General features: G+C 38.6%; 1 protein-coding gene across 1 annotated transcript in view; it reads left to right on the top strand.

The window, feature by feature from the left end:
- The window catches only part of sft2d1 (SFT2 domain containing 1), a 74,750-nt gene that overhangs the window by 58,696 nt on the left and 3,120 nt on the right, over positions 1–12,934 (top strand). Inside the window, exons 5-7 of the mRNA XM_059986045.1 lie at positions 2,598–2,633; positions 4,000–4,058; positions 10,375–10,404. Of these exons, the coding sequence (XP_059842028.1) occupies positions 2,598–2,633; positions 4,000–4,058; positions 10,375–10,404 (125 nt within the window). The remainder of the gene's footprint in view (positions 1–2,597; positions 2,634–3,999; positions 4,059–10,374; positions 10,405–12,934) is intronic.

The raw sequence follows: 12,934 nt of genomic DNA, 5'->3' as shown, positions 1-12,934 counted from the left end.
GGGGAAGTTTTTGTACAAAAACAAAGTCAAACTTCCATCCTTGCAGACTTCAATATCTCAACAAAAACTATGAAATATTCCATTTCTGAAGTAGTTGGGATGCTTTGCTTTGATTACTCACACACTGAACCCACATTCTGCGTGAAAGACGCCGGCCATGGTTCAAACTTCCCTCAAAGACCTTTTCGTACAGACTGTCTAACTCAGGAGAATTGGCACTTCCTCCTTTGCACAAAGTACTTCTTATAATAGTCTCCCCTTCAAATAGGGTCCTCCAAGCATCTTCCCTTGTTCTGTTCTCCCCACCTCTGCCAAAAGACCCCAAACTAGACTACTGCCCTTCAGAAATCTGATTCTGTCCAGCTCTCTCGAATCTTCCATTGCATCCCACTGGGCAGAAAGTTACAACTTGTACCAAGACAAACTAGATTGGCTGACATAACATTCCTAAGTTGGACAAAATGGCTCCTTTAGCCGAAGCGGAAACATTCTTACTAACAGGACACACTGTGTTTACAGAAATCTGCTAAATTATAAGTATCCCACAGCATAGCAGTAGAAATCTTAACCAGAGCATTACACCCGCTATTGGGAACATCATCACCCTGTGTAATCTGGCCTTTCAGTATTTAGTAGGCTTCAATGAGCTATTCCCTCATTTTTCTAAACTCAAATGAGTAATGGCCTGGAGCCATCAAACACTCCTCATACATTAATCCTTTCATTCCTGGAGGATCAATCTTGTAAACTTCATTGGGATCCTCTCCATTGCTAGCACATCCTTTCTTAGATATGGGACCTAAAACTGCTCACAATGCACCAAATGTGGTCTGGCCAGCACCATATAAAGCTTCAGAACTGCATCCTTGCTTTTATATTCTAGTCCTCTCAAAATGAACTCAACATTGCAATTGCCTTCCTTACTACCAGTTCAACCTGTAAGTTAACATTTAGGGCATCCTGCACTGGGACTCCCAAGTCCCTTTGTACTTCTGATTTTTTAATTCACTCCCAGTTTAGAAAATCTACACCTTTATTTCTTCTGCCAAAATGCATAATCATACACTTCACTGCGCTGTATTCTATCTGCCACTTCTTTGCCCAATCTCCTAAATTTGTCCAAGTCCTTCTGCAGACTCCCTGCTTCCTCAATACTACCTGCCCCTCCACCTAACTTTGTATCCTCTGTAAACATGGCCACAATGTCATCAATTCCATCACCCAGATTATTGACATATAATGTAAAAAAAGTGGAATCAACACTGCCCCCTATGGAACACTACCAGTGACATTCAACCAACCAGTAAAGTCCTCCTTTATTCCTACTCTTTGCTTCCTGCAAGTCAGCCAATCTTCTATCCATGCTAGTATCTTTCCTGTAATACCACGGTCTTCTGTCTTAGCACCCTCATTTGCAGCACCTTGTTAAAAGCCTTTTGAAAATCCAGGTAAAGAACATCCACGCACTTCTCTTTTGTCAATGCTACTTTGTTCCTTCCTCAAAGAATTCCAAAGGAATGGTCGGGCAAGATTTCCCCTAGAGGAAACCATGCTGGCTTCAACCTATTTTATCATGTGCTGAAAGTACCCTGGAGCGCCATCTTTAATAATGGACTTCAACATCTCTCATATGTATTATCTACATTCTCCTATATATTATTGGCCAAAGTACCTCATATTTAATTTTTTTTCTCCTTATTGCTTGTTCAGTTGCTGCCTGTTGTTGATCCTGTATTTCACTTCCCTTGTCAGCCATGGTTGCCTTGTCAGGTCCTGATGGAGTGTTTTAGTCCAAAATGTCAACCTTTTATTCCTCTCCAAAGATACAGCCTGACCTGCTGATTCCTCCAGCATTTTGTGTGTATCTGCCAGGTTTTGTAAGATGCTTCTAGGTATACCTAAAATTGAAACTTAAGTAAAAAACTAAAGTTTTAATTTTTTTAAAGCCACTGGCAAGAAAATCACTAACTTGCCTTTTTAAATTATTTTTCACTTTTGTACTTGTGTTATTCAAATGAATTTTGAGCATCTTGTCCTCGACTTAACATGAACAGGTTCTCTACAGCAAAATCCAGGAAATCTCAACAAACTGCTCTTCATTTGACTCCTTTCAGAGTCCAGTGACAGAGCACAGCTGAAAAATTGTAATAGAATTTAGTCAACAAGAAAAGGATCTGGATTTCACATGTGAGTTACAAAATTTGCAGGTTCTTGGGTAAATGCCTGTAGTTCAATATGGCCAAATACAACAGATTCTTGGCCAGTATAATTTCAAAAGCTGAAACTAATTTGTATTTTTCCTGGTAGTATTTCTTTCTTAGGCAGCTAATATATACCGAAATAATAATGTACTGAACAAAGGGTATTTTTCTTCCATTAGCAGCCACAGACAATTAGTGTCAAAACAAAGTAAATGAGTATTAAAGGAACAGAAAACATTTGTTCATATGGATTTGGCAACAGTTTTGTTGTTGTCAAATTAGTGATGTTTATGACTAACTTAAATATATACTTTAAGTATATTTATAAGTATAATTTATACTTTTTTGCTACTTCTTTTTAAAAAGAAAAAACATTTTCTCTTTTTTCCCCTACAGCTGTGCTTCATTTTAACATTATGTGCAGTATTTTGGGTAGGTACCATTTACTATGGCCTTTTCACTTTGAAATAAATTGTCAGCATATTAAGAATTATACATTATGTTGGTCCCCAGCTGATGGTCTTTAAATTCACAAACCTCCAACACCCTGAACTACCTGGACTATAATGTCCCTAGTTCAATGTTTGCTTTTTGGCAGGTAAGTTGATTTCAGTTAAAAAGTTAAGTAAACTTTTGTGCCCCTGTAGTTTGGAAAGGGGTAAAAGAAATATAGCTTTGCTTTTTCAAGTTAAATATTTTAGTGATGTTTATTGGAAAACTTGTGAATAGATAGTATTAGATTTGAACAGAATTTCCACTGATCACTGTCAAATGAATAACTGCTATGGACACTAAAATTAATATACCACAACTAAGGAATTGTCAGATTCCACGTTTGTAAATCTACTGAGGTTTCCAAATTTGTTGTCATAGTTAACTATTAGTTTAAATTTTCATGGAATATTATAAGCTGTTGACTCCTCACCTGTGTTACTATTCTGTAGATAGAATTTTGTATATAAAACATTAAAGAGATAGCAACTGGAGGGGAAAATTCAACCCCTTGAGCCCATTTTGCCATCTGTTCAGTTCTAGTGGATCTATATGCTGCCTCCCATCTATTTAACAAATCCCTATCAATTAAAAATTTCACAATCTAATCACAACAGCTTTTTGGTTGCAGGATTCTCACTTTTGAAATTGCTTTTGAGTAAAGAACCTTTTCCTGATGTCACTGTGCATGCCGTAGCTGAAATTGTTAAAGCTTTTGCTTTCTTCTGAACTATTAGGATACCACTGGTACCTAGAGAGCAAAAGACACACTCAGGCTTTGTGCTGCTGTGTCAGGGAACGAGTACAAACCTCCGTCCTCCACTGATACTGTCACAATATTGAAATGGTGATCTCATGGCTTGGTGTGACATGAGGCAGGTCCCTAGCACAGCAATGCTGTCCATAACAGATTTCTAGTAATACAATAATCCTTTATGGCACTAACTTCAGTAGTGCTCTTGCTCCTAGCAGTGCATTCTGAGTATCTTAGTAACATACAGTAAATCTAAACAAAGTGACTCTTGTATGGATGTAAATAAAATCAGGAGTGCACTGTTGCTTAAATGTATTTGCTTTTAAAATTCATTTTACTGTTATGTTGGAAATGGGCAAAATTAAAAATCACAACTAAAATGGTATCCATGCTCACAAGCAGAAACCCTGTGCATTGATTGATATCTTTAAGTAGAATGAGAGGTTGCACCATAGCATATGAATTCCTATGATGACAAATGGTTACTAATTATCTAATTGCTAAATATTTTTAACATTTTAAAACTAGTCAAACTTTTTTTTTCACTTTTAGTGGCACAAGAAAGGTCTTGCCCTAATCTTCTGTATATTACAGTTCCTAGCAACAACTTGGTAAGATTCATTAATATTATCTAAAGATAAAATTAAACCAAAATTAAATATCTCAAGATATATCTTATGTTTGTTATAGTTGACTTTTGATATCTTAACTGTTTAATCTACTATATCTGTTGGCGCATAGATGGTAGAAAGTTACAAATTTATTCCACTATTCAATTATTGCAAATTAAATTTGTTTAATTAATTTTATTCTCTTTTTGGTTTTAGTCTCACAACAAACCAACACACCAAACAGTGATTTCTAATGTATATCTTTGCTTGTCCATGTTCAGGCCTCAAACTAAATATGTTACCAAATTACCTCAACCTCCATGGGATCCTTCAGTAGCCAGAATAACACTTTGTGCTTTAAATTTAATAAACAGTAATAAAATTATGAGGCAGAGGGTGGTAAGGGAGGGGAGTGGATTGTCAGTTTGGAAGGCTGAGACCAGTAGTGTGTTAGGTCTGCTTTTGTTTGTAGTGTATGTCAATAATTTGGATGAAAAAGTAAGTGTCACAAATAGTAAGTTTGCAGATGACTCCAAAATTGCTTGTATTATGGACAGTGAAGTCAAATTCAAGTTTATTTACTTGCAGCAGCATCACAGGCACAAGAAAAACATAAACTGAACAGAAATTGTATGCAATTTTTTACAGAAACAATTAGAGCAAGATAAAAAAGCAAAGTCCATTCTTAATTCAAAATAATCAGAGTAGTCATCATGTTGCTTAACTGTAGAGGTAATTAAGGTTTTGTAGGTTGGTTTATGAACTGAATGGTTAAAAGAAAAGTAGCTGTTCTTGAACCTGGTGATGTAGGACTTCAGGCTTCTATACTTTCTGTCCAATGCCAGGATGGTGGGAATCTTTAATGAACGTTCCCTTCTCAAGGCAGTCCCTCCTGTAGATATTGCTGATGATGGGGAAGGATATGTCTGTGATGTATTGGGCAGAGTCCACTACTCTCTGCAATTTCTTGAGTTCCTATGCACTTGAATTGCCATACCAGACCATCTTAAAACCATTTGGGATACAGATCACCTGTAGGAATTTGTTAGGGTATCCAGTGACACACTGAACCTCCAAAGGAAGTAAAGATGCAGGCATGAATCCCTTGGCCCCAGACAGTCTTCCCTCACCACCATCACCAGGCCCCAGACAGTAACGGAAGAAGTGCTACACCTGTCCCCACACTTCTTCCCTCACCACCATCCCAGGCCTCAGACAGTCCTTTCAGGTGAGGCACCACTTCACCTGCGAGTCAACTGAGGTGCTGTACTGTATCCGGTGCTCCCGATGTGGCCATTTATACATTGGGGAGACCCGCCACAGACTGGGAGACCATTTCGTCGAACACCGGCGCTCAGTCCTCCAGCAGTGGCGGGATCTCCCTGTGGCCACACACTTCAATTCCACAGACCACTCCCACTCTGACATGTCTGTCCATGGCCTCCTCTACCATCAAGATGAGGCCACACGCAGGTTGATGGAGGAATACCTTATCTCCCGCCTTGGTAGCCTCCTTCCTGCCGGCATGAACATCCAACTCACAGACCTCCATTGATACCCCTGCCCCCTCCTTACCCCCATCTCTATCTATTATTTTAGTCTGGTTCTCTTTCCCTTTTCCCCCCTCACTATAATCTCCCCCCAGCCCTACTTTTCTTTCTCTTTTATTTCCCATAATTCTCCACCTTCCCCCCCCTCCAGCCCATTTCCCTCCAGCCTATCACTTCCCAGCTCTCTATTTCATCCCTCCCCCCACTTTTTATCCCCTCTCCACCATCCCATGTTACTTCACTCCTGATGAAGGGTTTCGGCCCGAAATGTCGTCACTACCTCCTCCCATAGATGCTGTCTGGTCTGCTGAGTTCTGCCAGCATTTTGTGTTTTTATTTATTTCCAGCATCTGCAGATTCACTAGTGTGCCTGTGAATTCCTTGGGTATTATTTATGTGCTGGGCAGTATCTTCTGATATTTTAACACTCAGGAATTTAAAGCTGCTGAATCTCTCCACTGCTCATTTCCCTCAATGTAGATAGGTATATATTTTCCCTCCTTCCACTTTCTGAAGTCAACTGTCAGCTCTTTAGCTTTACTGACATTGAGTGGGAGGTGGTTGTTGTGGCACCCTTCGCTCTAGTAAGCAGACTTATCACCACCTGCGATTCATCTAACAACAGTGGTGTCATTGGCAAATTTGTATGTGGCTTTGGAACCATGCTTAACCACATTGTCATATGCGTATAGCAAGTAGAGCAGAGGGCTAAGCTCATTGCCTTGAGGTACACCAGTTTTGATGATCATCAAGGAGATGTTGATGATCCTCACTGATTGTGGTCTGCCAATGGTGAAGTTGAGTATCTAGTTACATAGGAAAGCACAGTGGCCCAGACCTTGAAGCTTAATGATGAGTTTAGATAGGATGATCGTTGAGTGCCAAGCTGTTGTCAATGAACAGCAGCCTGACGTATGAGCTCTTGTTGTCCAGAGCACAGTGAAGAGCTAGAGAAGTTGTATCTGCTGTTAACCTGAAGAAAGTTATCCCAAGGTTACCACAGGATGTAGATCAAAAAGGAAAGTGGATGACAGAATAACAAATAGAATAGGAAGTGATGCATTTGGGAAGTTAAGACATACATAGTTAAGGGCAAGACCCTGGAAATGTTGAATAGATAACTCTGTATAGTTCACTGAAATGGGAATGCGGTAAACAAGACGGTAAGGAATGCATATGGCATGCTTATTTTCATTGGCCAAGGCAGTGAGTATAAGAGTTGGACTGTCATGTTACAGTACAAGACATTATTTAGGCCACACTTCAAGAAGGGAAGGAAGGCAACGTGTGTCAGACTATACTGGGTGATTGATGGTGAAAAAGCTCAGCAGCTTGAAATCCTTGGACATTAACATATTAGATAACCTGTCCTGGGTCCAGCTCATAGATATAATCACGAAGAAAGCACACCAGCATTTTCTTTACTTGGGTGGTTAAGGGGGCTCAGCTTCAAGATTCAAGATTCAAAAACTTTATTGTCATTCTAACCGTACATCAGCTCTGCAGGGCAGAATGAGACAGCGTTTCCCAGGAGCAGTGCAATCATAGCATAACAAATGCAACACTAAATAATAAACATAACAATAAATAGTAAAACACAACAGCCACATGTCAGTTAAAAACCAGTTATAAGTGTCCAGTGCAAGTTAGAAGCGTCCAAAGCAGAGTCAGGTAGAGCAGCTATTTAGCAGTCTGACAGCCTGTGGCAGCTGTTTAGTAGCCTTGTGGTTTTAGTTTTGATGCTCCTATAACGTTTACCTGATGGCAGAAGAACAAACAGTTCATGGAGAGGGTGTGAGGGGTCTTTAATGATGTACCGTGTCTTCTGGAGGCATTGACTCTGAAAGAGGTCTTGGACAGAAGGTAGAGAGACCCCAATAACCTTCTCTGCTCCCCTAACCACCCTCTGCAAGGCTTTTTTGTCGGCAGCACTGCAGCTGGAGTACCAGGTTGTGATGCAAAAGGTCAGCACGCCTCTGTAGACTAGTTAAGATGTTAGTGGAGAATGATGCTTGTTTAAGCTTCCTCAGAAAGTGCAATCTCTGCTGGGCTCGTTTCACAAACCCAGTGGTGTTCCTGGACCAGGTGAGATTGTCCAAGATATGCACCCCAAGAAACTTGATGCCTTCCACTCTCTCCACTGTGGAGCCACTGATGCTGAAGGGTGTGTGCTCAGGCTGAGACCGTCTGAAATCGACGATCATCTCCTTGGTTTTGGTGACATTAAGCATCAAGTTGTTGTCACTGCACCAACTCTCTAGGTGTTTGACCTCCTCCCTGTACATCGTTTCATCATTTTTGCTGATGAGCCCCACCACTGTGGTATCATCAGCAAATTTAATGATCAGGTTCCCCTTGAATCTGGCAGCACAGTCATGTGTTAGCAGTGTAAACAGCAATGGGCTAAGCACGCAGCCTTGTGGGGATCCAGTGCATTGAACACTAACAAACTCCTACAAGGTGTACTGTTGGAAGTATCCTGGTTGGTTGCATCATGATCTGGTACAGCAGTTTGAATGGCAGGAACCTACGAAGTTGCACAGAGTAGGAGGCTCTGCCCTGTACTTCAGAGGCACACCCATCCTCACCAGAGGTTATATCTACAGGAGGCACTGCCTCAAGATCCCCTTCATATGGGACATGCCATCTATTCGCAGCTACCATTGTGCAGGAGGTACAGAAGCCTGAAGTCCCTTAACACCAGATTTAAGAACAGATACTTCACTTCAACCACTTGGTTCTTGAACCAACCTGCAAAACCCTAATCATCACTACAGTTTAGTAACACTATAACTACGCTGATCATTTTGTAGTTAAAATAAATGTTTGCAGTCTAGTTGTGTATTTGTTAAAACTGTATAATTTATGTTTTTTTTGTTGTGAAAGCTACTTATATGATGCCATGTGCAATCTATTCTGAGGGATGCAAAGTTCACGTAGAACGTTAAAAATTCAGACTCACTGGGCTAGTAGGAGGAATAGGCTCATGATTGTGATACTACACAGTGATTAGCTGTACATGAACTTACATCTATCAGAATAGATTGAAGAAAATGTGAGGGAGCAAATAAGGCAAAAAATATAAGAGTGTTCTGTTATTGGAATGGAAAAGAGGTGACTGCAACAATAACGACAACAAAAGTAGTTGGTATTAACTAGTGCCTGAGACTGAGTAGATCAATAACTGTTAAAGATGCAAAAGAGCATCAGGTGAAAACTACTTTTAGTCATAAAGGGTTACAATGCCCTGATTCTCTGAAGGATGATTTTTTTAAAAAGGATGAAGTTGCAATCAAAATCTTAAAAATAAGTTAGTAATTGCTTTTTAATTCACTTGTTCACACAATTCAAAGTTTTCCTGACACATGGTAAGAGTGGTAGAGTGATTTGTTCTATCTCAAAATACATCCTCCACAATGTTATTTCCCAAAAAATTATGACTAAATCTGTACCATAAGTTGCTGACACAGAAACCAAACTTTATACTAAGAGCAGCTGTATTTTCTTCAGTGCATTAGACTTCAGGCTGGTGTCATGGTGAAAGATTGTTGGTCATTTTAATTTGTCACTTGTTGGGCCCTTGTCCATTTAACATTTTCCTACAATGTGTAAAGACTACGAGTCTGTCAATGAACTTTGTAAAGTATTTGATTCATTTATCACAGAAGCTAGTCTTTATAGATAATTAATCTACTCTAAATGATTGAAATGAGATGTTTTTTTCTACATTTTCCTTATTAAACCCTGTCATTTTTAAATCAGATAGATGACCCTCTAATTTAATGGAAACTTTCTGTCAAAATTATTAATAAAATGTGTTTATACCTTCTGTCTTCATCATTTAGAGATTCCCAGACTTTCTTTGCTATGCCCCTACAAAAAAGCCTAGTCTTTTCCTTGCATCCCTTGCCCCAATTCCAATTTTGTTCTCTATTCCTAAATCTAAACAAAGTACGATAAATCTTACAAAAGTGCAGCTTGAACTGTTGCTGCATTCTTCAAAAATTGTTGTGGCAACCAATTGTAACCTTATGAATCCAAAAGTAGGGCCACCAGCAAGAACTTCTTTTGCAAGGATTGTTTTACAAGCTGCTGTTCATTCTGTTGGAATGCCTGTGATCTGACACACTAAAGCCATCTGACAATATTAATACTACTTTCATTGAAAATCTTTAAATTTGTCCAAGTTCAAAGTTTATTGTAGTGTTTCACATTTTTGTAATGGCGCAAACACTTGACACATTGAGATAATGGTTCTCAGCCTAATTTAGTAACTCAATCCTGTTATTTTGTATTCCCTATCTGTCTTTTTATCCAGTGTGTTATCCTCCACATATAAAATTAACAAATATCATCCAAGACTAAAAATCATGTAGCTTTTTTTTTCCTTTTAGAGCATATTGGGTGGAAATTTGAGTTCAGTGTGTGTATATTTATTGCATAGTTTCTCAAGTATATAAATACATGTGTTTTTATTGAGTTAATATAAGTAGTTCCTTGATGATTGTGATGGTACATTTATTTTATAAATTAGAGCATCTAGCTGAGCAATTGAACAGTGTTTGCACTAGAGTAGTGATTTTTATTTAGTTTAATTGAATAAATTAAAGTACTAAATATTTATATTTATGAATCATATGTTCAACCCATTCACAATGATTGTATTCACGAATTAAATCAAATTTGATAGCACTTTAGGAAAGTTGATAGATTATGGTCAAAGCTTATTCAGATTTCTGAAGCTTTTGTCCCAATTTTCCTTTCAGGTATAGTCTGTCATACATTCCCTTTGCAAGGTGAGTCTTGAAAAACTGATTTTATTATGATGCAGTATGTCTTTGATTATGTGTTTCTTTGTTGCAGTATTTAATTGATTGAATATTTTATGGACATAAGAGTAGGAATAGACTGCATGATCCCTCTTGTCCACTCTATCATTCAATATAACCAATACTGATTTCCTCAATCAATTCCACTTTCATACATAATCTGCATGTGTTATGAATAAGTGTCCTTGGCCTTCTGAAATGGAGACCCCTGTTATTCTTGACCTTCTAGTTAAAGAGATATTTTCTCATAATGTTACATAACTAAATCCTAGTTTTCAACTGCTTGTAGCATAAATTGGTGTCCTTAAAACAATAACAATTTGAATATTCTTTCTGCAAAGTTTGAAAGGCATTTAAGAGCTCAAAGTTTTACATTGTCGTTATACAAGATTTAGTTAGTAAAAGAAAGGGAGTGAATGATTGGATTACCTCACTGCTCTTTCATCCAAGGGTGAGGTTTGTCTGGGGCACGTAGTACTACTCCCTCACAGGTTTAAGAAATACATGTTCTATTCAGACCTCTGTTGCTACATGTGTGGACTTTGCGTGTTCTCCCTGTAACTACGTGGATTTCCTTGGTCACTGATTTCCATGTGGATAATGGTAAAGTGAAGTTGATGGTTATGTGATTTTTTAAAAAAAAAATAGGTGTAGTTCTATGAGAGAATGAAACTGATGAGGTTCCTCTGCTAGGAGCTATTAATGGGCTAAGTGGCCTCTTTCTGTGTTCTTTATATTTATTATTATCCCTGGGTTTATCCTTTCCCACCCCTGGAGGTATTTGCACAATTATAAAAAATTTGGAAATAGTAACCATTGAATATCTGACCAAAAAGACAATGTGTTACCAGGTCAGACATGGGCAACAAAAGATCATTAGCTGCATCAGTATTTTCCATGTTGAACACCATTTGGAATAAGCATTGCAAAGCAAAACCAAGGAAAATATTGTGACTGGGTTTCAGCATCTTTCACCGTGTGGTTGGTAGCAAAATACCAACCAGGATGGCCAAGTCCTTAAATTCGGCCTCAGGCAGGTGGCAAGAAAACATTCAAGAGTAAAAACTACTTAGTAACGTTATAGCAACATACTAAGGGGTTATCATAGTAGGGAAATTTTAACTTTCCTAACATGAACTAGGACTGTCATACTGTTGGGTGATTAGGTGGGTGAAATATGTTAAATGTATTCAGGAAGGATTCCTGAAAAGAAGCCCTTCCTAGTGAGAGAGAGCAAAGCTCAACCGACTCTCAGGTAATAGACAGGGCAAGTAACTGAGGAGCAGTGAGAGGGAACTTTGGGACTAGTAGCCATAATTATTTTACTTTTAAAATAGTATAGAAAGGGATGGAACTGGTCCACAGTTTCAAGTTCTACATTGGATAGGCAAATTTTATGAGACAACTTGTAAAGTTTGATTGGAGTAGGTTGTTTGCAGGCAAAGGGTGGCTTTTAGTGCGGATAGTGGGAGATCAGTGTATGAATACTTAAGAAGGAAAGGGGCATGAGATGGCTTTGACAGAAGAAGATTAAGAAAAATAAGCTTTTAGAAGTATATTTAGGGGAAAAGAGTAACTAGAGAGAGAATAGGACCTTAGACATTGATGTATGGAACTGCAGGAAATATGCATGTACCTCAATGAATATTTCTCCTCTTCTGTTTTTTTGTATATAGTAGAAGATCCTGGGAATAGTCCCCTAGTGTATACAAGATCACTGTGAAAGGCTAGAAAAGAAATTGCAGGATCCCTGGCTAAGATAGTTGCATCATCATTAGCCATGGGTGAGGTGTCAGTAGACTAGAGGTTAACAAGTGTTGTGCCTTTATTTAAGAAAAGCTACAGAGAAAATCCTGAGAACTATAGATCTAACAACTGTCGTAAGTTAGTTAGCGGAGAGTATTATGCCAGATAAGATAAGCATCCATCTGGAAAGGTGGGTTGATTAGGCCTAGCCTGCATGGTTTTGTGCAGGTAGGATCATGTGTTATGAACTTGATTTGCTTTTTGGATGATATTACCATGAAGTTTGATTAGGGCAAGGTGGTAGATGTAGTCTTTGTAGACTTCAGTAAGGCTTTAAATAATGTTCCACATGATAGACTGATCTGGAAGGTTAGATTGCATTGAATCCAGAGAGAGGTGGCTAATTGGATAAATATTTGGCTTGATGGTAGGAAGCAGATAGTGATGATGGAAGGTTGTTTCTCGGACATGAGGTTAGTTGTGTGACTCAGTAGTTAGTACTGGGCTCGTTGCTTGTCATTTATATCAACAATTTGGATGAGAATGTACAAGGCATGTTTAGTAAGTTTGCAAATCAAACTAAAATGGATAGTATAGTGGACAGTGAAGAAGGTTATCAAAAATTATAGGGGATCTTAATCAGCTGGTCAAGTCAGCTGAAGAATGGTAAATGGAGTTTACTATTCTATGGTTTGAGTTGTGCACTTTGGAAAGTCAAATTCAGATAGCACTTTCGCAGTGACCAGTCGGA

Source organism: Hypanus sabinus, chromosome 12 (genome assembly GCF_030144855.1).
Source record: "Hypanus sabinus isolate sHypSab1 chromosome 12, sHypSab1.hap1, whole genome shotgun sequence".
Classification (NCBI taxonomy): Eukaryota; Metazoa; Chordata; class Chondrichthyes; order Myliobatiformes; family Dasyatidae; genus Hypanus; species Hypanus sabinus.
Note: the sequence above shows the minus strand (reverse complement) of the source record. Positions and strands in the feature narration are given on the sequence as shown.